The 27,389-nt window shown below is 46.3% G+C and overlaps 1 protein-coding gene across 2 annotated transcripts in view; it reads left to right on the plus strand.

Annotated features, from left to right (window-relative positions):
* Positions 1–14,114: 14,114 nt before the first annotated feature.
* rpf1 (ribosome production factor 1 homolog) overlaps positions 14,115–27,389 on the plus strand; it is a 40,284-nt gene continuing 27,009 nt past the window's right edge. For both annotated transcript variants that reach the window (XR_011961193.1, XM_072574814.1), the window contains exon 1: positions 14,115–14,345. Coding sequence is in view for 1 of the 2 variants with exons in the window: in XM_072574814.1 (XP_072430915.1) it covers positions 14,130–14,345 (216 nt within the window). In the remaining variant the exon portion in view is untranslated. The remainder of the gene's footprint in view (positions 14,346–27,389) is intronic.

Genomic DNA, 27,389 nt, shown 5'->3' on the forward strand with positions numbered 1-27,389 from the left:
TGTAGAAGGCTGTAGTAGGTTGCAACAAGACATTGACAGGATGCAAAACTGGCAGATGGAGTTCAACCTGGAAAAGTGTGAAGTGATTCAGTTTGGAAGGTTGAATTTGAATGCAGAATATAGGGTTAAAGACAGGATTCTTGGCACTGTGGAGGAACAGCGGGATCTTGGGGTCCATGTCCATACATCCCTCAAAGTTGCCACCCAGGTTGATAGGCTTGCTTAGAAGGTGTATGGTGTGTTGGCTTTCATTAGCAGAGGGACTGAGTTTAAGAGCTGCAAGGTTATGTTGCAGCTCAATAGAGCCCTGGTTAGAGCACAAGTGGATATTGTATTCAGTTCTGGTCGCCTCATTATAGGAAGGAATTGGAAGCTTTAGAGAGTGCGCAGAGGAAATTTACCAGGATGCTGCCTGGACTGGAGGGCATGTCTTATGAAGAAAGGTTGAGAGGGCTAGAGCTTTTCTCATTGGAATGAAGAAGGATGAGAGGTGACTTGATAGAGGTGTACAAGATGATAAGAGGCATAGACACTGTGGATAGCCAGAGACTTTTTCCCAGGACGGAAATGGCTATCACGAAGGGCATAATTTTAAGGTGATTGGAGGAAGGTTCGGTGAGATGTCAGAGGTTAGTTCTTTACACAGAGAGTGGTAGGTGCATGGAATGCACTGCCAGCAGTGGTAGCAGAATCAGATACATTAGGAACATTTAAGTGACTCTTGGATAGTAGTAAATTGAAGTGTACATGGGATTAGTTTAATCTTAGATTAGGATAAAAGGTCGGCACATCATTGAGGGCCAAAGGGCCTATACTGTGCAGTCCTGTTCTATTTGCTATGTTCTGTGATATTGAAATGGGCCTTCCCCAATTTAGACATTTACTTTTATCTTTTTCCATCATGACTTTGAAGCTTTAATTTATTTTTCATAAATATAATTCTGCAATTATTGTAAAAGTTGTAAGATTGCTTCCACCTAGTGGCTCTTGTGTACGTTAGTCCCGCTGTTGAATTTGGGGACAGAAAATTTGCTATTTCCTGTCAAGAGTGACTAAACAGGTTGGACCTTTATTCATTTGAGCTTAAAGGAAAGAAGCGTGATCTTATTAAAACATATAAGATTCTGAGGGACTTGACGGGGGTTTGATGAGAAGATGTTTCTACTTGTGACAGAATCTCAGACTAGGGGACGCTCATTTAAATCTGAGATGTGAAGGAAGTTCTTCTCCCAGAGGACAGTAAATGTTTAAAATCTTTACCCCAAAGAGTGTAGAGGTGAGATCACAAAGTATTTAAGGAGGAGGTAGACAGATTTTTAAAATATCAGGGAGTTGAGGGCTATGAGGAGTTGGTGCAAAACAGAAGTTGAGACCTGAGGCAGATTAGCAATGTTCTTGTTGAACAGTGAGGCAGGGATTAGATGGCCTGGTGGCTCAATGGTTAGCACTGCTACCTCACTGCACCAGGGACCAGGGTTCATTCCCTGCCTCGGGTGACTATCTGTGTGGAGTTGACATATTTGTCCCATGTCTGCGTGGGTTTGTTCTGGTTTTATTCCACAATCCAAAGATGCGCAGGTCAGGTGAATTGGCCACGCTAATTTGTCCATCGTGTTAGGTGCATTCATCAGGAGTTAACATAGGGTAGGGGAATGGGTCACTCTTCAGAGGGTAGGTATGGTCTTGTTGGGCCGAAGGGCCTGTTCCATACTGCAATCTAATGTTAGACATGAAGGTTTTCAATAGAGAATGTTCTTTTTAACCCCTTTGAAGAGAATTACTTGCACAGTCAGATCTCCGCATTGTCCCAGACCAATGCTTATCCCTCAAGCACCAACACCAAAATAGTGAGTAAATGAACGGTAGATTGGGTGACCATTTCATAGAACAATACGTTCTGCCCACAAAGAAGATCCTGAGCTTCCAGATGTCTGCCACCTCAACACCCCACCCTGTTCCCTGGCCAACATCTCAGTCATTCCTGATGAAGGGCTTTTGCCCGAAACATTGATTTCCCTGCTTCTCGGATGCTGCCTGACCTGCTGTGCTTTTCCAGCACCACTCTAATCTTGACACCAATATCTCTGTCTCAGCCTTGCTGCAGTGCTCCAGTGAAGTTCAGTGCAAGCTGGAAGGACAGCACCTCATTTTCCGCTTGGGGACCCTACAGTTTTATGGACTCAATATCAAATTCAATAATTTTAGGGCCTGAGACACCTTCTCCTGTGTCCTTATCGCAACCCCAACATACCAGGCCTTGTTACCACATGGTCAGCTATTATTAACCACTAACTGTCCCCATTCATAGCTACTCATTGTCCCAGGCTGATCTGTGTTCTCTCCTTTGCCAGTCCAACTGGTCATCTCTCCCTTTGGGTTCTATCCCCACCTATTGTTCATTCCTTATCCCCTCCCCCCCACCCTATCCTCTGCAGTAAAGCAACTTTTTTCTAGTGTTATGGACCAGACCAGACTCCCTCAAAACATTTCAAGAAAGTAGCCCAGACCCTAACTTTTCTAGTTGTTTTATGCAGGTGTAAGGTGGATATTCCAGGAAGGATGCAGCTGGGCCAACCAATTAGTTTTAAACAAAACAGAATTTATTTACAAGATTGCCAAATGAAACACAAAGCAGAACAGAATACAGAATAACATAACCTATCTGCACACCCGCCAGATCCTCCCAACTTAATGATGCTGTTCCAAATTCCTGCAACAATCCCCAGAAAGACCCCTTGGCATAAAAGGTAAAATCAAACACAGGCTCTTCCAGGAGAGAGAGAGATGGCGGGGAGATTCAACGTGGAACACCTTCTTCTGTGAAGCTGTTTCTTGGCTCAGCAGCCTCAAAACTGACTGCTCTCAGTGAATAGCCAGCCTGTTACAACCAAACCCCTTTCATTGTACAAGTGTTTTTTAAACCTTTAGCCTGAGGCAGTATCTGTTCGCTATAATCAAACTGGCCCTAAAACCCTTCAAACCTCGACATTTTGGAATTGCAGCTCTGATGACCTTTATCATAGAATAGAATCATAGAATCCCTACAGTGTGGAAACAGGCCATTTGGCCCAAAAAGTCCACACAGACCCTCTAAAGAGTATCCCACTCAGACCCATTCCCCTACCTTATTATGCTACATTGCCCATGACTAATACACCAACCTACACATGTCTGAACACTATGGCCAATTTAGCATGGCCAATTCACCCAACTTGCACATCTTTAAATGCTTAACCAATTCCTCTTGAAATACCTCCATTCTCTCCACCTTCACTATACCCTCAGATGAAAATTCCATGTGCACCAAAGGTTTCCTCATATTACTTGTGACTCTTAATCACCTGCAATCAGTGTCCTCTTGTTTCAGCTCTTATACAAATGACTAATTTCACCTACCTACTGTGTTGAGATCCCTCAGAATTGAGCATCCAAATAACTTCTAATTTGTCTAGACAATTATAGTACCTTATGCTAGGACATTGGTTAGGCCACTGTTGGAATATTGCATGCAATTCTGGTATCCTTCCTATCGGAAAGATGTTATGAAACTTGAATCTTGAAACTTGAGGCTACAGCAACGGATGAATGGGCACCGCACAACAATCAACAGACAGGAGTGTTCCCTCCCAGTCAGAGAACACTTCAGCGTTCTGGGACATTCGACCTCGGACCTTCGGGTGACCACCCTCTGAGGCGGACTTCAGGACAGGCAGCAGCAAAGAGTGGCCGAGCAGAGGCTGATAGCCAAGTTCAATTCCCATGGGGATGGCCTCAACCGGGACTTTGGGTCCATGTCACACTACAGGTGACCCCATTGCACCATACACACACACACGCACACACTCATAATGCACTCCCTCCCCACCCCCCATACACATATACACACGCACACATACACATATAAGCTTGTGGGATGAATTTGTACTTGCAGAATTACATTTTATTTTGCTCAAAAACTGCATAAATCAATGTAAGATTCTGTAAATCTGTTTTTTAGATTAGAATCAATCTGACCATTGTGGCACAGACAGCCTCACACAGGTAAACTAACACCTTCAATGCATCATCTGGGCTGACGTGACACCAATTGTTAAAGTTCACTTGAGAATATAGCTTTGAAAAGAAGTTTTGCGATTTACATATGAAAGAACTGAAACCAACATGGTCATTCTAAAAGATGAGAGACTTAACAAACAATCCAGGTCTTTTTCAATATATAATTTCAGTTACATCACACTGTAAACTTTTGCTATAAATTCTATGCCTTACAATCTTACTCTCCACAATCACCTGATGAAGGAGCGTTGCTTCGAAAGCTAGTGCTTCCAAATAAACCTGTTGGACTATAACCTGGTGTTGTGTGATTTTTAACTGTGAAACTAGAAAGGGTTCAGAAAAGATTTACAAGGATGCTACCAGGGTTGGAGGGATTGAGCTATAGGGAGAGGTTGAAAAGGCTGGGACTGTTTTCCCTGGAGTGTCGGAGGCTGAGGGGTGACCATTAAAGAGGTTTATAAAATCATGAGGGGCATGGATAGGATAAATAGACAAATTCTTTTACCTGGGGTCGGAGAGTCCAGAACTAGAGGGCATAGATTTAGGGTGAGAGGGGAAACATATAAAAGAGACCTAAGGGGCAACATTTTCATGTCGACGGTGGTATGTGTGTGGAATGAGCTGCCAGAGGAAGTGGTGGAGGCTGGTACAATTACAACATTTAAAAGGATGGGTATATGAATAGGAAGAGTTTAGAAGGATATGGGCCAGGTGTTAGCAGGTGGGACTAGATTGGGTTAGGATATATGTTCGGTATAGACAAGTTGGACCAAAGTGTCTGTTTCTGTGCTGTACATCTATATGACTCTATTACTCTAAATGAAAACCAGCAAAAATACTCAGTATGTATTGAAAGGGATTGAATCTGAAAGAGAAGCTCCTCATTCTGAACAAACACTCACCACAGGAATGACATTCCAGAGAAAAGAACGTCACCCAGGAACGAGTAAATATCAGACAAACTGACAACATTTCCTTAAGCTGCCAGATCACTTCAAAAATACTGAATCAAATGCATGTGCAGAGACTGATGAAAGTGGGACAGATGAGAATGATCATAGCTCAGTTCACAAATGATCATTTCTCTTTGCCAACCGTGTATGTTGTGTTGCCTGTAGCTCTAAACTATAGTGCATACGGGGTTTTTGTAAAGGGGAAAACTTGGAGAAATGCATTTTTAACAGTGTACTAGTTGACTTGCCATAGTCAAGTGACTTCCAGATCCACTGTGACTTCTTCTACTTTAGTTTGGGGCAGCCAGTTGCATGCCAACAATCTCATAAACAGTACGACCAAAATGATTCACTTAGCTCAGTCCCCAAGTTGCTATTAGACACCCTCTCCCCAGCCTGGGAACCCCCTGCCCTGGATTTGAACAGTTCAGTCAGCTGGAAGATCCTTTCCCGGTGTTGTCCAGAGTTAACAGACTTGTCAAGTGTCTGCAACACTCCATTCCAGTTCCACTCTACTCCACTCAGAGCATCATTTGGCATAAAACTGAAGGAATTTTGGAAAAGTCAGTGTTTTTTTTTCTTTAATGTGATCAACACTGTCTGGTCAGCATTTATTACTCTTTCCTAATTACTCCAAGTACAAAGAACAAAGACAATATACAGCCCAGGAACAGGCCCTTCAGCCCTCCAAGCCTGAACCGATCCAAATGTACTGTCTAAACCTGTCGGTCAAGTCCTAAGCATCTGTATCCCTCTGCTCCCCACCTTCTCATGCATCTGTCCAGACGCATCTTAAATGAATCTAACATACCTGCCTCTACCACCTCTCCTGTCAACGCATTCCAAACACCCACCACCCTCTCTGTGAAGTACTTGCCGCGCATATCCCCCTTAAACTTTCCACCTCTCACCTTGAGAGCATGACCTCTCGTTATTGAATCCTTCACCCTGGGAAAAAGAAAGCAGTGATCTAAAATGCTGCTGCAGCATGGAGGGCAGTTATACCCCTGTTAGGGTGGTTGTTAAATGCTGGCACTTCCACTGATATTCACGTCCTTTTTTTATTCAATTATGGGACTTGGGCATCAGTGGCTGCGGCCTGCATTTATTGCCCATCCCAAGTTGCCTTTTGATAAGGTGGGGTTGGGTTGCCATCTTGACCTGCTGCATGTGCTGCAGATAGAGCCACAACGCATTACTGAGGGAATTCCAGGATTTTGACCCAGAAATACTAAAGGAACAGCGATATATTTCCAAGTCAGGATGGTGAGTGATTTGGAGGTGAATTTGCAGGGGGTGGTGTTCCTATGTATCTGCTGCCCTTGTCCTTCTAGATGGAAGTGGTTGTGGGTTTGCAAGGTGCTGCCTGAGGATCTTTGGTGAGTTTCTGCAGTGTATCTTGTAGATAGTACACACTGCTGCTACTGAGCATCGGTGGTGGAGGGAGTGGATATTTATGGATGTGGTGCCAATCAAGCTGGCTGCATTGTCCTGGATGGTGTCAAGCTTCTTGCGTGTTGCTGGAGCTGCCTTCATCCAGGCAAGTGGGGAATATTCTAGCACATTCCTGACTTGTGCCTTGTAGATGGTGGGCAGGCTTTGGGGAGTCAGGAGGAGAGTTACTCGCCATAGTATTCCCAGCCTCTGACCTGCTTTTGTAGCCATTGAGTTTATGTGGTGAGCCCAGTTGAGTTTCTAGTCAGTGATAATGCCTGGGGTGTTGATAGTGGGGGATTCACTGATGGTAACATCTTTGAATGCCAAGGGATGTGTGAATGGATGGCCTCTTATTGGAGATGAGAGTCAAAAAGTATGGCAGGGGAAAAGCACAGCTGGTCAGGCAGCATCCAAGTGGTAGGAAAATTGACATTTCGGGCATAAGCCCTTCATCAGGAATGTGAGGTGAGAGCGAAGGGGGCTGGGAGATAAATAGGAGGGTGGGGACGGGGATGGGTGGACGGTAGCTAGGAAGGTGATAGGTAGATATAGTTGGGGGATGATTGTGATAGGTCTGCAGGGATGGTGGACTGGATAGATGAGAAGGAAGATGGACATGTAGGACAGTTCAAGAGGGCGTTGTTGAGTTGAAGGTTGGATCTGGGATGAGGTGGGGGGAGGGGAAATGAGGAAACTAATGAAGTTGATGAAATTGGAGGGGGTCCCAAGGTGGAAGATGAGGCGTTCTTCCTCCAGTCACTGTGAGGCTTAGATTTGGCGGTGGAGGAGGCTACGATCTCCATGTCCCTGGTGGAGTGGGCAGGGGACTTGAAGTGACCAGTCACAGGATGGTGAGGTTGTTTGGTGCATGCGTCCTGGTGATGTTCCCTGAAGCATTCCATTAATTGGCGTCCTGTCTCCTCAATGTAGAGGAGCACATCGAGAACATAGGACACAGTTGATGAGGTTAAAATCAACTCGGCAGAAGTGGGTACTGCAGATGCTGGAGATTAGAGTCAAGGTTAGAGTGGTGCTGGAAAAGCTCAGCAGGTCGGGCAGCATCTGAGGAATGGCCTCATTCCTGATGAAGGGCTTTTGCCCAAAATGTTGATTTTCCTGCTCCTCGGATATTGCCTGACCTGCTGTGCTTTTTCAGCACAACTCTAATCTTCAGAGTAGATGAGTTTTGTGGAGGTGCAGGAATGTCTTTGCCAGGTGTGAAAGGAACCTTTGGGGCCTTGGATTGAGGTGAGGGGGGAGGTGTGGGTGCAGGTTTTACAGTTCTTGCCACAGCAAGGGAAGGTGCAGGGAGTGGAGGGTGGGTGCTGTGGACCTCACGAGGGAGTCATGGAGGGAATGGTTTCTGTGGAATGCTGACAGGGGTGGGGAGGGAAATATATCTCTGGAGGTTGGGTCTGATTGTAGGTGGCAGAAATAGTGGCTGTATCCAGAGATTAGTGGGGTAGAAGGTGAGGACCAGGGGGTTTCTATCCTTGTTGCGGTTGGAGAGGTAGGGTTGAAAGTGCAGGAAGTGGAGGAGATGTGCTGAATCGCATTGTTGACCTTGTGGGGGGGAATATTGTGGCCTTTGAAGTAGGAGGCCATCTGGGATGTCCTGGTGTAGAATTACTCCTCCTGGGAGCAGATATGGCAGAGGCAGACGAATTGGGAGTAAGGATCTCCAGCATCTGCAGTCCTCACTTTTCCTTATTGGAGGTTGCCATTGCATGGCATTTGTCTGGCATGAATGTTACTTGCCACTTGTCAGCCCAAGCCTGGACATTGTCCAGATGTAGGGGCAGCATGGTCACTCAGTGGTTAGCATTGCTGCTTCACAGCGCCATGGACCTGGGTTCGATTCCACCCTTGGGTGACTGTCTGTGTGGAGTTTACATATTCTTCCTGTGTCTGCATGGGTTTCCTCTGGGTGCTCCGGTTTCCTCCCACACTCCAGAGATGTGCAGGTTAGGGGAATTGGCCACGCTAAATTGCCCGTAGTGTTCAGGGATATGTAGATTAGGTGCATTGGCCATGGAAATGCAAGGTTACAGTTATAGGGTGGGTGGGTCATGCTCTTTGGAGGCTTGGTGTGGATTAGATGGGCTGAATGGCCTGTCGGGAATCTAAGATTCGGATCTTGCTGCATTTGGTGACAGATTGCTTCAGTATCTGAGGTGGTGTCAACGGTGCTGAACATTGTACAACAATTGGCAAACAAACCCATTTCTAACCTTCAATCAATCCCTTCAATTAGTTACAGAGTCACAGAACTGTTACAGCACAGAGGAAACCTGAATCGGTTCTACTACCCAGTGTTAATCTCCAGTCTTTTTCCCCATATCCCTGCGTTCCATTTCTATCCAAATAACCATCCAATCCCCTCTTGAATGCCTCAGTTGAACCTGCCTCTATGACATTTCTAGGCAGTACATTTCTACATCCCCAATCTACTCACTGAGTGAACATCATCCTTGCTTCATTTGCACATCACTTTAATTTGATGTTCTTTTGTTTGTGTTCCTATCAGGAGTGGGAACAGCTTCTCCCCATCTGTGCAGCCCTGCTCATGATTTTGGAACCATCTCTCAAATGTCTTCTCAATCTCCTTCTCTCCAAAGAGAACTGTCCCAATTTCTTCAATCTGTCCTCATCACCGAAGTTTCTCCTCCCTGGAACCACTCTTGTAAATCACTTCTGCCCTCTCTTCAACAGATTCACATCTTTTCGATAATGTAGCACCCAAAACTGTACGCAATACTCCAAGATATATCTGGTACCAGTTCAACATCATCTCCTAGTACTCTATGTCCACATTTATAAAGCTGAGTGTGCTTTTTTAACTGCTCTCACCCCCTGTCCACATATACCCCAGGCCCTTCAGTTCCTGCACTCCCTTAAGAATTGCACCCCCTACTTTATATTGTCTTTCAACATTCTAGCAACCAATTGCATCACCGCACACTCTCTGTGTTGAACCTCCTCTGTCACCTATCCACTCACTCCACTGACTTGTTAATGGCCTTTTGGAGTTCTATACTGTCCCAAACAGTTTACAATGTCCTAAGTTTTGTGTCATCAGTAAACTTTGAAATGGATTCCCCCCCCTCCCCCAACTTCAAGATCCAGATCATTAAAGTATATCAGAAAACACAAGGACCACCCCCCTCCCCTCCCAGGGGATCACTACCACAATGCTTCCTACAGCCTGAAAAAATATATTGAGCACCACTGTCTGTTTCTTAACAATCAACCAAATTTTGTATCCACTTGTGTAAAATGAGAAAGCGTTGGGAGTTGGAGAGTTCAACTGTTCACTGTTCTGTAAAAACTTGAGAAATTAGGATTTGAGAAAGAAATTAGGATTTGAGCTGTGTTGTAAGGCTGAGGCTGTTCAAGGCTGAGACAGACCCATTTTTAAGCAAGCAGGGAACTGGGGGATATGGGGAAAAGTGGAGGTGATGATGATCAGATCAGCCATGAGCTCCCCATTGAATAGTGGAGCAGACTCGATGGGTTGAATGGCCTACTCTACTCCTACACATTGTGGTCTTATCTCGGCCTTGTTCTCAATCTCTCTCTGGCAGTGGCTCCAACAACCTTGCTGTTTACATGCCCTGCTCTCAGGCTGGGTTTTGTGTGAACAGCAGCAGACATGTGGACTGGAAGGGTTAGAAAACCAATGGGTCCTACACAGTTTAAGCTCAGGTACATTCTCCAAAGACCATCATGCAGCACAGTGGCTCAGTGGTTAGCACTGCTGCCTCACAGCGCCAGGGACCTGGGTTCGATTCCACTCTTGGGTGACTGTCTGTGTGGAGTTTGTACATTCTCCCCGTGTCTGCGTGGGTTTCTTCCAGGTGCTACTCTTTCCTTCCACAATCCAAAGATGTGCAGTTTAGATGGATTGGCCATGGGAAATTGCTCATAGTGTCCAGGGATGTACAGGTGAGGTTAGTTAGCTATAGGAAATGCAGGGATAGGGTAGGAAGAGAGTCTGGGTGGGATGCTCTTCAAAGGATTGGTGTGGACTCAGTGGGCCGAATGGCCTGCTTTCACACTGTAGGAATTCTATGATTGTAGGATCCTATGATCAGCCAGGAGACGAGACCCTAGCAGATTCTGGATTCGATCAGATTTCCAGTCTGACGCTCTGAGTCACTCCTTGAGTCTGCTGGTGTCAGTGGTTGATTAGGTGTGGGAGTGAGGAGTCTTGGCACAATTGTGGTAATGTCACTGGGCTGGAAGTGATACATTCTGCCATGGCAAAAGGTGAAATTTGAATGCAACGATAATTGAGATAAAAAAAGCAAAGCTAACAGTGACATGGTCAAGTGTTGTCAAAATCAATGAGGTGAAAGTGAGGACTGCAGATACTGAATAAGCCTCCTCACAGAGTGCTTCAGAGAACATCTCTGGGACATCTGCACCAACCAACCCCACCTCCCCAAGGCCGAACACTTCAACTCCCCCCCCCCCCACCCCCATCCCCACCACTTCGCAGAGGACATGCAGATCCTGGGCCTCCTTCATCACCACTCCGTCACTATCCAACGCCTGAAGGAAGACCATCTCAACTTCTGCCTCGGGACCCTCCAACCCCAGGGCATTAATGTGGATTTGACCAGTTTCCTCATTTCTCCTCCTCCCACTTTACCCCAGTTCCAACCTTCCAGCTCAGCACCGTCCTCATGACCTGTCCTACCTGTCCATTGTCCTTCCCACCTATCCACTCCACTCTGCCCTCCAACCTATCACCTTCACCCCCACTTCCATCCACCAATTGCACTCTCAGCTACTTTCCCCCCAGCCCCACCCCCCTCCCCCTCCCATTTATCTCTCCACCCCTGAGGTTCCCAGCCTCACTCTGATGAAGGGCTTCCCAGTGCTGCTGGGAAGGGTAGGTTTTTTCCGCTTACAAAGGGACTTACCTCGGGATTTGGGCCTCCATTTTGACAGAACAGCGAGGAGAGAAGGTGGGGTGAAGCCGGGAAGGTAAGGGCTTGATTTATATTCGGGCAGTGGCTAAACCTGAGATACTACACATGTAGATCTCCCCCCTCCCCCCTCCTCTAACCGGAAGAAAGAGTCTCTGTAAGGTAAGGCTTTTATTTCCTTCTTATCTATCTTTTTCATTTATTTCAGTGCATTGTTTGTTTAAGTTAGTTCATATAAAGTTAAGCTTACAATGGCAGGGGACCTCAGACCCGTGGCATGTGCCTCTTGCTTGATGTGGGAACTTAGGAATGTGTCGGATGTTCCTGACTCTTACACTTGCAAGAAGCGTGTCCAGCTGCAGCTCTTGTTTGACCACATGACGGCTCTGGAGCTATGGATGGACTCACTGTGGAGCATCCGCGATTCTGAGGAGGTCGTGGAGAGCACGTTTAGTGAACTGGTCACACCGCAGGTTAGAGTTGCTGAGGGAGACAGTGAATGGGTGACCAAAAGACAGAAAAAGAGTAGGAAGGCAGTGCAGGTGTCCCCTGCGGTCATCTCCCTCCAAAACAGGTATACCGTTTTGGATACTGTTGGGGGAGATGGCTCACCAGGGGAGGGCAGCAGTTGCCAGGATCATGGCACCGTGGCAGACACTGCTGTTCAGAAGGGCAGGAAAAAGACTCGTAGGGTCATAGCCATAGGGGATTCTATTGTGAGGGAAGTATGATAGGCAGTTCTGGGGCTGAAAATGGGATTCCTGGATGGTATGTTCCCTCCCAGGTGCTCGGGTCAGGGATGTCACCGATCGGCTGCAGAGCATTCTCAAAGGGGAGGGTGAACAGCCAGTTGTCTTGGTGCATATAGGCACCAACAATATCAGTAGGAAATGAGATGAGGTCCTGAAAGAAGAATTCAGGGAGCTAGGAGAGAAGTTAAAGGGGAGGACCTCAAAAGGTAGTGATCTCGGGATTACTACCAGTGCCACGTGCTAGCCAGCGTAGAAATGAAAGATTAGGCAGGATGGACACGTGGCTTGAGAGATGGTGTAGGAGGGAGGGGTTCAGATTTGTTGGACATTGGGACCGGTTCTGGGGAAGGTGGGATTATTACAAAATGGACGGTCTACATCTGAACCAGACCAGAACCAATGTCCTTGGGGGAGATTTTGCTAATGCTGTTGGGGACGTTTTAAACTAAGTTGGCAGGGGGCTGGGAGCCTGAAGAGAAAACAAGTCGGCAGCGAGGTGGAGACTGGAGACTGGAAGGATTATGAAGATAGCATTAATAAAGGGAAGAGTAGGCAGAGAGCAGATGAGCGCAAAAGAACTGGTGGCCTTTAAATGCATCCACCTTAGTGCAAGGAGTATAGTGGGTAAGGCAGAAGAATATAGGGCTTGGATTGGTGCCTGGGAGTATGACGTTATTGCAGTCACAGAGACTTGGTTGAAGGAAGGGCATGATGATTGGCAACTAAATGTTCCAGAATATAGATGCTTCAGACAGGACAGGGAGGGAAGTAAAAGGGTGGGGGGTGGGGCGGTGGAGTTGCATTGCTGGGGGCTTCATTCATCCCATGAATGAATAAAAATAAATCACTGGAACTACTCTGGAGGGGCTGGTGCTGAAGACAACTGAGGGTGATGTTTCATGCCCCTCCCCCATTGTATGGGGGTAGTTACTCCTGATGTAGGCCTTTTGCCCAAAACGTTGATTTTCCTACCCCTCGGATGCTGCCTGACCTGTTGTGCCTTTTCAGCACCACTCTAATCTAGACTCTGATTTCCAGCATCAGCAGTCCTCAGTTTTGTGCAGTTACTCAGCAGGAGGGTGACCAGAGTGGCTCACCATACTTTCCCACCCCCACGTTGATAAAGTCCATGTGCCCATGGGCAACCTGCCTGTGCCCCTGTCAATTGAGCCCCTTAAATGCCCATTTCATTGGGTTGGGAGCACAACAAGCAAACATCCGGGATTATTATCTATAAAGGAAGAATTTGCAGAGTTATGGGGAGATGGCTGCGGGATTTGTTCATACAGATAGCTGGCACAGAGGCTTCTGTCTGAATAGCCTCTGTCTGTGCTGTACTTTCGTTACTTTGATAGGAACAAACTAAGGGATACAATTCTAAATGGGGTGGAGCAGAGCGAGCTGAGTGTATATGTGCATAGATTGTAGATGTGTGTTGACTTTCCTGCTCCTCGGATGCTGCCTGACCTGCTGTGCTTTTCCAGCATCACTCTAATCTAGACTCTGATCTCCAGCATCTGCAATCCTCACTTTCGCCGTCCTGAAGAAGGGTCAATGGAGCTGTAACATTAACTCTGATTTCTCTCCACAAATGCTACCAGACCTGCTAATATTTCCAGCAATTTCTGTTTCTGTTTTTGATTTACAGCATCCAGTTGTACTTTTCGTATTGAGGGTGTGGAATGCACTGCCTGGAAATATGTTGGATTCAGGCATTCAAAAGGACACTGAATGATGATTTGGATTTTTAAAAGTGAGCAAGAGTAAGTGGAAATGGCAGGAAAATGATGTTCATTCAGAGAGCTAGTGTTGCGAGATGGGCTGAACGGCCTGTCCCTTTCTTGTGCGAGGGTTTGTCGTTCCTCTCTCTCGCCAGCAGGGAGCGCGACGGGAACGCACCGACGTCACACACCTTCTCCCGGAAACGGAAGCGGGCGGTGGGGTCAGCGGTGTCAGCAGCGCCAGCGGAGGCGGGGCGAGGTGAGGAGAGGAGGAAGATGGCGGCCGCGAGGAAGCGCGAGCGGCCGGGCACGGAGCCCGAGGCCCAGGCCCAGGCCCAGGCCCAGGCCCAGGCCGAGGCCCAGGCCCAGGCCCAGGCCGGGTCCGGGCCGCCGCCCGTCCCACAGTTCCCGCCCACCTTCAGTATCTCCGAGATCAAAAACAAACAGCGGCGGCAGTTCATGTTCCAGCGGTGGAAGCGGGCCCGGCGGCAGGTGGGGGAGGGGAAGGGGGGGGTGAGGGACAGAGGGAGGTTATTGGGGTGGCCGGGTTATGGGGAGGGGCTTGTGTGGGGGCAGGGTTTGGGGTCGGTGGGTTGTGGGGGAGGGGCTTGTGGGGGGGCAGGGTTTGGGGTCGGTGGGTTGTGGGGGAGGGGCTTGTGGGGGGGCAGGGTTTGGGGTCGGTGGGTAGTGGGGGAGGGGCTTGTGGGGTCGGTGGGTTGTGGGGGAGGGGCTTGTGGGGTTGGTGGGTTGTGGGGGAGGGGCTTGTGGGAGGGCACGGTTTGGGGTCGGTGGGTTGTGGGGGAGGGGCTTGTGGGAGGGCACGGTTTGGGGTCGGTGGGTTGTGGGGGAGGGGCTTGTGGGGGGGCAGGGTTTGGGGTCGGTGGGTTGTGGGGGAGGGGCTTGTGGGGGGGCAGGGTTTGGGGTCGGTGGGTTGTGGGGGAGGGGCTTGTGGGAGGGCACGGTTTGGGGTCGGTGGGTTGTGGGGGAGGGGCTTGTGGGGGGGCAGGGTTTGGGGTCGGTGGGTTGTGGGGGAGGGGCTTGTGGGGGGTGCACAGGGGAAGGGTTAGGGTGGGTGCAGATGTGGTTGTGGTAGAGAGGAGTGAGGTGTGAAGTAGAGAAGGGTGGGGGGGGTTATTGTGTTGTCCCGCCACCCCCCCCCCCCCCCCAAAGCAAAATGCTCAGAGAGGCAGTATAGTTTTACCTCCTTCATCTTTATTCCGGGCCCTGGAGGGGGAGAGAGAACAATCACCCATGTGCACAGAGACATGAGTTCTCAGTCTTCTCTGGAATAGTAGCTTCTTAATGAATGATATAGTTATTTTACAGGGAGATGCCATCCAGATTGATTGGCTGACCATTGCAATCAATGAGTGTCAATAGCAAAGATAAAACCATCTGATATTATACATAGAATGTTCTTAACCATAACTAGCTTCACATAATGAATACTTTTCACCTTGTTAAACTGACCTTACACACTGAATGCTTCCAGTATTGTTAAATGGCTGTAAATAATGAATACTTTTCCATCTTGTTAACCTATTACCCTTGCCTCCAGCATCCCATTGATAACTGCAAGTTCTTATCTGATCTGAGTCATGCTCAGCTGAATCTCTTGTTTCATAAAACTCAGAACTTAATTCTTTCCCTACCTGCTTATACCTTGCACACTTTCTCAGTTGGGGGTGGGGTGTTAGAGTGGGAGCAGGTGTAGTTGGGGTAGAGAAGAGTAAAGGGTGAGGTAGGGAGAGTGTGGGTGAGGGAGGGAGTGCTTGGGAACGGGGGTGAGGATGGAGGGAGAATGGGGATGGGAGGAGTTGAGTGGAGTGTGGGTAGAGTGCGAGGGTGGAGAAAGAGGAGCTGGGACGGTGAAGAGAGAATGGAGATGGTGGAGGGAGATGGGGTGGTGGTGTGCAAGAGACTAGAGGGGTTGGCAATGAGTGTGTTTGGGGGGAGGGGGGCGAGGAGCCGGTGAGGGTAGAGGATGAGAGTTGTATGGTGCCAGATGCGATTAATAGTGATGAAGGGAGAAAGGGGTGGGGGTGGATTGTGACAGAGTAGTGGGGCCATAGGCCTGGGGTCTAGATGTACCAAGGCCAATTGGAGATAACACGAGAGAGTGTGTGTGAAAATTGCTTGAGAGAGTGGGTGAAGTGAAGGAAATTAGCAAAGAGGAATCTGGAAAACAGAGATCTGCATTTATATCACATTTTTAATGACCACTGGACTTCTCCACATATTTTACATCTGATAATGTACTGCTGTCTCTGTCATACTGTAGGGAACATGTCAAGTTTTCTTGAAGATTTCAAGTACATTACTAGATAATCTGTATTTTTAAATTACTTATTGAGAGAGAAAGATTTGGACTGGTATTGGAGAGAATTCCCCTGCTGTTTTTTGTTTCAAAATTGTGCCATTGAGACCTGTTGTATTCAATATCTTGTGTGAAAGACTATCTTTGGCATCCCAGAATAGGAGCAAAGCCACACCTTTAGAGCACAGGTGAGGGTGCTACATGCTAAACCAGAGCTGATGTGAATGCGAGTTACAGTGGGAGTGTTTAGGATTTGAAGAGCATTTTGCGAAAGAGGGGAAGTGTACATCAGGTGTGGGTGTGTGTGAGGAACAGGCGGTGAGGAGGAATGGGCTGGGAAAGAGATGTGGCTAAGCTGACAGTGAGAGAGAGGAGTGGGTATACCAGTGGGTGATAGGTGGGTGAATAGGACATGGGTATTGTTGAGTGGGCCAGCATTAATTGCCCGTCCCCAGTTGCCCTTGAGTAGGTGGCGGTGAGCTGTCTTCTTGAACGTCTGTGATCCATGTTGCGTGGGGACACCCACAATGCCTTTAAGAGGACAGTTCCAGAATCATGACCCAACAACAGTGAAGGAACAACAGCATATTTCCAAGTAAGCTGCTCAAAATCACTATCTCAGAGCAACTAGGGTCGAGCAACAAAAGCTGGTGCAGCCATGGACGCCCATGTTCCACAAATGAGTTTTTTTAACAAACTGTCAGGGTGGCAAGTGGCTTGGAGGGGAACTTGCAGGTTGTGGTATCCCCATGTATCAGTTCCCCTGTCCTTCTGAGTGACAAGGTTCACTGGTTTGGAAGGGGCTGGCTGAACAACTTGAGTGAGTTATTGCAGTGCATCTTGTAGTTGGACACACTACTGCTGTTTCTGGATATGATATCAATCAAGTGGGCTGCATTATCTTGGATGGTGTCCACTTTTTGAATATGGGAGCTGTACTCATCCAGGTGAATGGAGAGTATTCCATCCTACTCCTTGCAGATTGTGGATAGGTTTTGGTGAGTTGGGAGGTGAGTTTATTGATGCAGGATTCCGAGCTTCTGATCTGCTTTTGTAGCCGCGGTGTATATTTGGCTAGTCCAGCTCGGTTTCTGGTTTACCCCCCGGATGTTAACGATGTTGAATGTCAAGGGGAGGGTTAGAATCCATCTTGTTGAAAAGAAGTGAAGTACTTATTGGAGTGTGACCTTTACTGTTAGAGTGTGATGGAGATGTGAGACACGTGTAACGAGAGGAGGAGGATGGGAAATGAGTGAAGGAATACCCTTCAGTTTCTTACGGGTGTACTGATTTGGGTGTCGATGGTAGAAGGTTCTGAATAATTGTCTGAGATGGTTTTAAAGTCTCTTCATTGTCACTTCTCTGCAGCTTCTGTCATGATCAGCCATCCGGTTACCCCCGCTAATTCCCTTCTCATTCACCTTAACTTTATTTTGTTTCAGGGCTTCTGAGAGTTTAGGCTAACCTATAATTTAGCTTTGGCAATACTCATTTAATGTTATTGTGATAACAAAAGAGGAACTCAGCAGGTTTGACAGCATCTGCAGAGAGCAAAACAGAATTAACTTTTGAATCCAAGATGACTCTTAGGAACCCCACTGTCAGAGAATCTTAGAAAACAGGACCAAGAATGGGTATGAAACTGCCCCACCATTTAGCATGGTCATAGATTTTGGTTATTTCACTGCTGTATATGTGTGTTTGATTTCTCAGTTTATCTATTGATGGTAATTGTTGCTCAGTGTAAAACAGATGGTTTGGGCAATAAAGTTAGACACAAATAGTATCTATCTCTTGTGTATCAGCACAATGTGTAAATAGTTCAGGTTAGGATAGTTGTCTAGTTATTAAAGGTATCGAGGAAATGGGGATAAGTGGATGAAAATGGTGGTGAGGTTGAGGTCAGCCATGATCTAATTGTGTGTCAGAGCAGGATAGAGGGGCCCAATGGCCTGTTCCTGCTATTTCATGTGTTCTACTTCAATCACTTCAAGGCCTTGAAGAAGTACAGTATGCACTCTTTGAGACAGATGCTCCACATCAGCTTGGAGAATGGGCATGGGAACATCAGCTAACAGCACCAGTATCGAGGCTGTGATCATACAAAGCTAACTCTACAGGGCCAGCCACGAGCTTAGGATGCCTGAGTTCCTATTGGCCAAAGCAAATCTTCTCTGGCCAGTTCAAGGAAGGCACTCAAACAAGAGGAGGGCAAAGGAAGTGTTTCAAAAACTCCATGGAGGCTTCCCTCAAGAAATGCAGCATAGACTCATTTACAAAAGCATTTTGTGTTGGCGTTTTGTTCACAAGAATGGTCCCAGTAAATGAAGGGAAGGTCTTTTAGAACCGAGATAAGGAGAAACTTCCTCCGTCAGAGAGTGGGGAATCTATGGAATTCACTACCACAGAAGGCTGTGGAGGCCAGGTCATTGAGTATATTTAAGACGGGAAGTCCTTTCTTGCTTGTCAAAGGGATCAAGAGTTACGGGGAGAAATTGGGAGAATGGCATTGGGAAATTTATCAGCTGTAATTGAATGATGGAGCAGACTCAATGGGCTGAATGGTCTAATTTCTGCTCCTGTGCCTTATGGCACAGTTTGGGCCAAAGAGCCTGTTCCTGTGCTGTACTGTTCTTTGTTCTTTAAGTTGTTTAGGTAATTGATAGGCTATTGAAGGACAGAGGAGCAAAACGATATGGGAACAGGCACACAATAGGCTAAGATTGCACAGTGAAACTAGAATTTTTTAATGAAACTGGCAACATCTATGGGGAGAAGGCAGATATAATATTTCAAGTCTGGTGACGCATATTTCTGTTCTGACCGGCTGAGTTTCACCAGCAGTTTCTGTTTTTGCTCCGGATCTCCAGCATCGGCAGTTCTTTGTTTTATTATGAGCTAAGGTTCCTGCTTGTTTCGAGGGAAGGATTGAACAGTCTCATTTCTTTGTAATAGATGTAAACTAGAAAGACAGAGGTGATTCACTGCTTAGACTCTCATCGCTTTAAGTATTAATTTGGTGACTTAGACTATTTCTGGTTTTTCTCATGTTTTACATGTTGATAAGAGCTATAAAAACATTGCTATTTTATATCTGTCTGGACAGATTTGGAATTACTGCACGTCAATGATGAAGGATATCGTAGTTTTGAGAGATAGAAGGCAGAAATGTTTTCCTTCTGGAAATCCAACTATGACAGCAATCCTTACCTCAAAAAAACCATCAGTTTTTCATAACTGCCCGCTGCTGTTGACAGGAATAGGCTGCTGGGCTACTTGTGTCTACTCCATCCTTGGTTAGGATCATGGCTGATCTCACATTCCTCATGTCCACATTCCTGCTTTTTTAGCTTCAACTGATCGAGAATCTTATCTAGTTCTGGGTAAGGTCGGTCACGTTAACTCTGATTTCTCTCTACTGGTGCTGTCAGTTCTACTGAAACTTTGCAAACATTTCTGTTTTTGTTTCAGATTTCCAGCATCTAAAGTTCTTTCCATTTTTAAATCCCATACATTTCAGCATTAAATATTCACAAGGACTCTGTCCCCACAGCTTTCCATAACAAGGAAAGGAGTTCCAAAAGACACTCAACTCACTGAGAGATGAAATTCCCTTTGCCTCAGTCTTCAACTGGCATCTCTTTAATCTAAGTCTATGTCCTCTAGTTCTAGACTCTCCCACGAGGGTGGAACATATTCTTAGCATTTACTCTGTCAAACGCCTTACAATCTTGTATGTTTCAATGAGATCACCTCTCAATCTTCTAAACCGAAATGAGTAAAATCCAACCTGACCAGCCTTTGTTCATAAGACCCATCCCTTCAGACCAGGCCACCCTATTGAACCTTCTCTGATCTGTCTCCAGTGAAATGATACCTTTCCTTAAATAAGGAGACCAGAACTGCTGACAGTACTCCAGATGCGGTCTCCCCAGTACCTTGTACAGTCAAGAAAGACTTCCCTACTCTTATACTCCAACTCCCTTGAAATAAGTCCTGGCATTCCATTACCCTTCCGGATTGCCTGCTGCCCATTTGTGTTTTAATGCCTGACTTCCCCCAAGTCCCTTTGTGTTGCAGCTTTCTGCAGTTTTTCTGTTTTGGTTGGAACCTTTAAACGAGGGTGTCTCTCTGGAAGTAGTGAGATACTTGCCATGCAAATATTCTGTGGCATTTAAATAGTTCTGTCTGAAAATGTAAATGTCCTCCTGGTTAATTTGGATACATTGCCACTTGTCTTTAAGGCTCTTATCAGCTCGTAGTTCCAATATTTGTAAAACTGGTTTAATCTGTCATCCGATACATATACTGTGACATTTTATCATGGGGGTATATAGGTTTGCTGAAATTTTCATTCTATTATCTTTAGCCATGAGAAACACCTTTTTGTATCTTTATTTTGTATCTACATAGAACATAGAACATAGAACAATACAGCACAGAACAGGCCCTTCGGCCCACGATGTTGTGCCGAACTTCTATCCTAGATTAAGCACCCATCCATGTACCTATCCAAATGCCGCTTAAAGGTCGCCAATGAATCTGACTCTACCACTCCCACGGGCAGCGCATTCCATGCCCCCACCCCTGACATCTCCCCTATACCTTCCACCCTTCACCTTAAATTTATGTCCCCTTGTAACACTCTGTTGTACCCGGGGAAAAAGTTTCTGACTGTCTACTCTATCTATTCCTCTGATCATCTTATAAACCTCTATCAAGTCACCCCTCATCCTTCGCCGTTCCAACGAGAAAAGGCCGAGAACTCTCAACCTATCCTCGTACGACCTACTCTCCATTCCAGGCAACATCCTGGTAAATCTTCTCTGCACCCTCTCCAAAGCTTCCACATCTTTCCTAAAGTGAGGCGACCAGAACTGCACACAGTACTCCAAATGTGGCCTAACCAAAGTCCTGTACAGCTGCAACATCACCTCACGACTCTTGAATTCAATCCCTCTGCTAATGAACGATAATACTCCATAGGCCTTCTTACAAACTCTATCCACCTGAGTGGCAACCTTCAAAGATCTATGTACATAGACCCCAAGATCCCTCTGTTCCTCCACCTGACCAAGAACCCTACCATTAACCCTGTATTCCGCATTCTTATTTGTTCTTCCAAAATGGACAACCTCACACTTGGCAGGGTTGAACTCCATCTGCCACTCCTCAGCCCAGCTCTGCATCATATCTAAGTCCCTCTGCAGCCGACAACAGCCCTCCTCACTGTCCACAACTCCCCCTATCTTTGTATCATCTGCAAATTTACTGACCCACCCTTCGACTCCCTCCTCTAAGTCATTAATAAAAATTACAAACAGCAGAGGACCCAGAACTGATCCCTGCGGAACTCCACTTGTAACTGGACTCCATGCTGAATATTTACCATCTACCACCACTCTCTGACTTCGACCGGTTAGCCAGTTTTCTATCCAATTGGCCAAATTTCCCTCTATCCCATGCCTCCTGACTTTCCGCATAAGCCTACCATGGGGAACCTTATCAAATGCCTTACTAAAATCCATGTACACTACATCCACTGCTCTACCCTCATCCACATGCTTGGTCACCTCCTCGAAGAATTCAATAAGACTTGTAAGGCAAGACCTACCCTTCACAAATCCGTGCTGGCTGTCCCTAATCAAGCAGTGCCGTTCCAGATACTCGTAAATCCTATCCCTCAGTACCCTTTCCATTACTTTGCCTACCACAGAAGTAAGACTAACTGGCCTGTAATTCCCGGGGTTATCCCTATTCCCTTTTTTGAACAGGGGCACAACATTCGCTACTCTCCAGTCCCCTGGTACCACCCCCGTTGCCAGTGAAGACGAGAAGATCATTGCCAACGGTACTGCAATTTCCTCTCTTGCTTCCCACATAATCCTAGGATATATCCCGTCAGGCCCGGGGGACTTGTCTATCCTCAAGTTGTTCAAAATGTCCAACACATCTTCCTTCCTAACAGATATCTCTTCTAGCTTATCAGTCCGTTTCACACTCTCCTCTTCAACAATACAGTCCCTCTCGTTCGTAAATACTGAAGAGAAGTACTTGTTCAAGACCTCTCCTATCTCTTCCGACTCAATACACAGTCTCCCACCACTGTCCTTGATCGGACCTACCCTCGTTCTCGTCATTCTCAGGTTTCTCACATACGCATAGAATGCCTTGGGGTTATCCTTGATCCTATCCGCCAGGGATTTTTCATGCCCTCTCTTAGCTCTCCTAATCCCTTTCTTCAGGTCCCTTCTGGCTATCCTGTATCCCTCCACTGCTCTGTCTGAACCTTGTTTCCTCAACCTTATGTAAGCCTCCTTCTTCCTCTTTACTAGACATTCAACCTCCCTCGTCAACCAAGGCTCCCTCACACGACCATTTCTTTCCTGCCTGATCGGTACATACATATCAAGGACACGTCGTATCTGCTCCTTGAAAAAGTCCCACATTTCCACCACATCCTTCCCTGACAGCCTATGCTCCCAACGTATGCTCCTCAAATCCTGTCTTACAGCATCGTAATTTCCCTTCCCCCAATTGTAAAAACTTCCTTGTTGTGTGCACCTATCCCTCTCCATAACCAAGGTGAAAGTGACAGAATTGTGGTCGCCATCACCAAAATGTTCACCCACTAACAAGCCCACCACTTGTCCCGGTTCGTTACCGAGTACCAAATCCAATATGGCCTCCCCTCTGGTTGGACAATCTACATACTGCGTTAGAAAAGCTTCCTGGACACACTGCACAAACACCGCCCCATCCAATCTACTTGATCTAAAGAGCTTCCAATCAATATTTGGGAAGTTGAAGTCGCCCATGACTACGACCCTGTGGCTTCTGCACCTTTCCAAAATCTGTTTCCCAATCTGTTTCTCCACATCTCTGCTGCTATTGGGGGGCCTATAATAAACACCCAACAAGGTGACTGCACCTTTCCTATTTCTGACTTCAGCCCATACTACCTCCAGAGGCAGATCTCCCTCAAACTTCCTTTCTGCAGCCGTTATACCATTTCTAATTAGCAATGCCACCCCCCCTCCTTTTTTACCACCCTCCCTAATCTTACTGAAACATCTGTAACCAGGAACCTCCAACAGCCATTCCTGTCCCTCATCTATCCATGTTTCCGTGATGGCTACAACATCGTAGTCCCAGGTACCGATCCATGCCTTAAGTTCACCCACCTTATTTCTGATACTCCTTGCATTGAAGTATACGCACTTGAGCCCATCTCTGTGTCCGTAAGTAGTCCCTGTCAGTGCTACCTTCTCCACAGCCTCCCTACAGTCTTGGACATCCTGACACACAGCTAGCTTACTTGCTGGACTACAAGTCCGGATCCCATCCCCCTGCCAAATTAGTTTAAACCCCCCCGAAGAGTGCTAGCAAACCTACCCCCCAGGATATTGGTGCCCTTCTGGTTCAGGTGCAACCCGTCCTGTTTATACAGGTCCCACCTTCCCCAGAATGCAGTCCAATTGTCCAAATATCTGAAGCCCTCCCTCCTACACCATCCTTGCAGCCACGTGTTCAACTGCACTCTCTCCCTATTCTTTGCCTCTCTGTCACGTGGCACCGGCAACAACCCAGAGATGACGACTCTGTCTGTCCTAGCTTTTACAGATGGACCAGAGAAAATATTTTGGCCCACTTGGTATTAAAATGAAATACAAAGACTTGTAAGTCGGTCTCTGGTAGTGGGAGGAATTTAAAGTGTTGTGTTACAGCTAAGCTACCAGAGGAACTTTGGTCACTGTTAGCAGGGTTCATATATTAGAATTGCCTCTGCCTACTTAAGTTGCTGTGCCCATGAAGATACTCCAGGAACTTGGCTAGGTTACTTTGCAGAATCTTGTAGCTTCTGTTATCTGGAAGGACAGACCAGAGAGCTGAAGTTATATTGGGGGAGTATGGCATTGTCAGGAGAGCCCTTTCGCAATTAGTTGGATGACAAAATAAAAATCACCCCTATGCTATTTGAAGAAGCATGGGGACAGTTCTTCTGGCATTTCACTCAGTCTTTTGATAGATGCCACCCGATATATTTTAATTAGTGAGTTTTGAGACGATTTGTAGCTCAGGTTGAGGTTCTGGATGTAGGTTTGCTCGCTGAGCTGGAAGGTTCATTTCCAGATGTTTCGTTACCAAACTAGGTAATATTTTCAGTGGACCTCAGGTGAAGCTGTGCTGAAAATTCCTGCTGTCTATTTATATGTTGGGGTTTCTTTGGGTTGGTGATGTCATTTCCTGTGGTGAAGTCCCTTCCTGTTCCTTTTGTCAGGGGATGGTAGATGGGGTCTAACACGACGTGTTTGTTGATAGAGTTCTGGTTAGAATGCCATACTTCTAGAAATTCTAGAAACAATTGAATTTGTTTCGATTGAGATGGGGCATATTTTCTTAATCCTTGCTTTACAGGTAGTATGTTCAGGCAGTGTGCAAATCAGCTGCCAATTTTATCTACTTGGTCTCAGGAAGATAAGTTAATTCAGAAAAGCCGATGGAAGATGCCAATGAAATGTCGGTTCTTTCTTTGCCAATACTGTAAACAGTCGTCGTGACAGCACTGAGTTTAGGAAAACAAACACAAGTATGTTCTAATTTATTTCCTTCTATGTTGCAAATGGTAAGGAAGCTCACAGCATTTGAAAGTCTAGGTGGTTCAGAACCCTTTCATGTGGGAGTATGCAAATATTTAACAGGTGTTTTAGTGACATTATGAAAGATGAATTCATTTTCTCTCACAGGAGCTGTACTTTCAGTTTTTTTTAAGGCTTCTTGCTTTATAATCAGTGCGCTCACTAAGGAGTGCCTTCGGAATGTCTTGTATCTCAGTCTAACCGCAATAACGTTCTCTGACATTAAAATGCTTCTGCAGGAGAATTGTTCCTGTTTTTGCTGAATTGTCACTGTCTCTTTGAGCCTGCTCAACAAAGGTTGGAGGTATAAGGTTTGTCTTTAGGCTGGGCATCTCTCTGTACCACTGAGACTCTGGTCATTTGCTGACCTGAGCCTCTGGTTGTCCTTGGCATCAGAAACATTGTCAAAACGAATGGTTTTGGTGCTACTGATTGCTCCCAATTTATACTCCGGTTGACATTTCAGAGAAGTACTGAGAGGAATGCTGCACTATGAAGAAATGCAGCTTTTTAAAAACCAAGTGGACATCAAAGCACCAGTTTGAAGTAGAGCTGTAACTGTACAAAAAAGAGAAGAAAATGGAATGACTTAACTGTATTGGAACATTTGACAGAATAATAGATTCTTTAACGACTAAACAGTAACTGTTCCAATACAGTAACATCCCATAAACACAGCATTTGCAATGCAAATTCAGGAAAATAGGTTGTCTCGCAGGCAATTCTCCAGTCCGGGAGGAAAAACATCGAAAAAACTGAGAGAGAGAGAGGAGGGAGAGAAGAACAAAGAAAATTTACAGCCCAGGAACAGGCCCTTCAGCCCTTCAAGCCTGAGCCAATCCAAATGTACTGTCTAAACCTGTCAGTCAATTCCTAAGCATTTGTATCCCTCTGCTACTCACCTTCTCATGCATCTGTCCAGACGCATCTTAAATGGATCTACCGTGCCTGCCTCTACCACCTCTGCTGGCAATGTGTTCCAAACACCCACCGCCCTCTGTGTGAAGTAGTTGCCGTGTGTATCCCCCTTAAACTTTCCATCTCTCACCTTGAAAGCATGACCTCTGGTTATTGAATCCTTCACCCTGGGAAAAAGCTTGTCTCTATCCACCCTGTCTATACTCTTCATGATTTTGTAAACCTCAATCAGGTCACCCCTCAATCTCCTTTTTTCTAATGAAAATAAACCTAAACTACTCAACCTCTCTTCATAGCTAGCACCTTCCATACCAGGCAACATCCTCGAAAACCTTCTCTGCACCCTCTCCAAAGTGTCCACGTCCTTTTGGTAATGTGGCAACCAGAACTGTACACAGTATTCTAAATGCGGCCGAACCAATGTCTTGTACAATTTTAACATGACTTGCCAGCTCTTGTACTCAAAACCCCGTCCAATGAAGGCAAGCATACTATATGCCTTCTTGACCACTCTATCCATCTGTGCAGCAACCTTCAGGGTACAATGGACCTGCACTCCCAGATCTCTCTGCTCATCAACTTTTCCCAAGGCTCTTCCATTCGTTGTATAATTCACTCTAGAATTAGTCTTCCCTAAATGTATCACCTCACATTTGTCTGGATTGAAAGCCATCTGCCACTTTTCCACCCAACTCTCCAGTCTATCTGTATCCTCCTGTATTCTCTGACAGTCCCTTATGCTTTCTGCTGCTCCACCAATCTCTGTGTCATCTGCAAACTTGCTGATCATACCAACAGTGCCCTCTTCCAGATCATTTATGTATATTACAAACAACAGTGGACCCAGCACTGACCCCTGTGGAACACCACTGGTCACCGTTCTCCATTTAAAGAAACTCCCATCAACTACTACTCTCTGTCTCCTGTTGCTCAACCAGTTCTTTATCCACCTAGCTAGAACACCCTGCACACCATGTGACTCCACTTTCTCCATTAGTTTACCACAGGGAACCTTATCAAATGCCTGACTAAAGTCCATGTATATGACATCAACAGCCCTTCCTTCGTCTATCAACTTGGTCACTTCCTTGAAGAACTCTATTTAAGGGATGATCTCACCCACACAAAACCATGTTGCCCATCACTGATAAACCCATTCTTTTCTAAATATAAATAGATCCTGTCCCTCAGTACCCTCTCCAGCAACTTCCCCACCACTGACATCAGGCTCACTGGTCTGTAATTACCCGGAATATCCCTACTACCCGTCTTGGACAGGGGGACAACATAAGGTACCCTCCAGTCCTCCAGTGCCTCACCTGTATTTAAGGATGCCGCAAAGATTTCTGTCAGGGCCCCAGCTATTTCCTATCTTGCTTCCCTTAGCAACCTGGGATAGATCCCATCTGGTCCTGGGAATTTGTCCACCTTAATAACCTCTAGCATACCCAACACATCTTCCCTCCTTATGCCAACGTGATCCAGACTAATCAGACTTCTATCTCTAATCTCAAGATTCATCATGTTCCTCTCCTCAGTGAACACTGACGCAAAGTAATCATTCAGAATCTCGCCCATTCTCAAAGGTTCGACACACAGCCTTCCTTTGTTATCCTTTAGTGGACCAATCCTTTTTCTAGTTACCAGCTTACTTCTTATATA

The sequence above is a fragment of the Chiloscyllium punctatum genome, chromosome 7 (assembly GCF_047496795.1).
Source record: "Chiloscyllium punctatum isolate Juve2018m chromosome 7, sChiPun1.3, whole genome shotgun sequence".
NCBI classification, from domain to species: domain Eukaryota; kingdom Metazoa; phylum Chordata; class Chondrichthyes; order Orectolobiformes; family Hemiscylliidae; genus Chiloscyllium; species Chiloscyllium punctatum.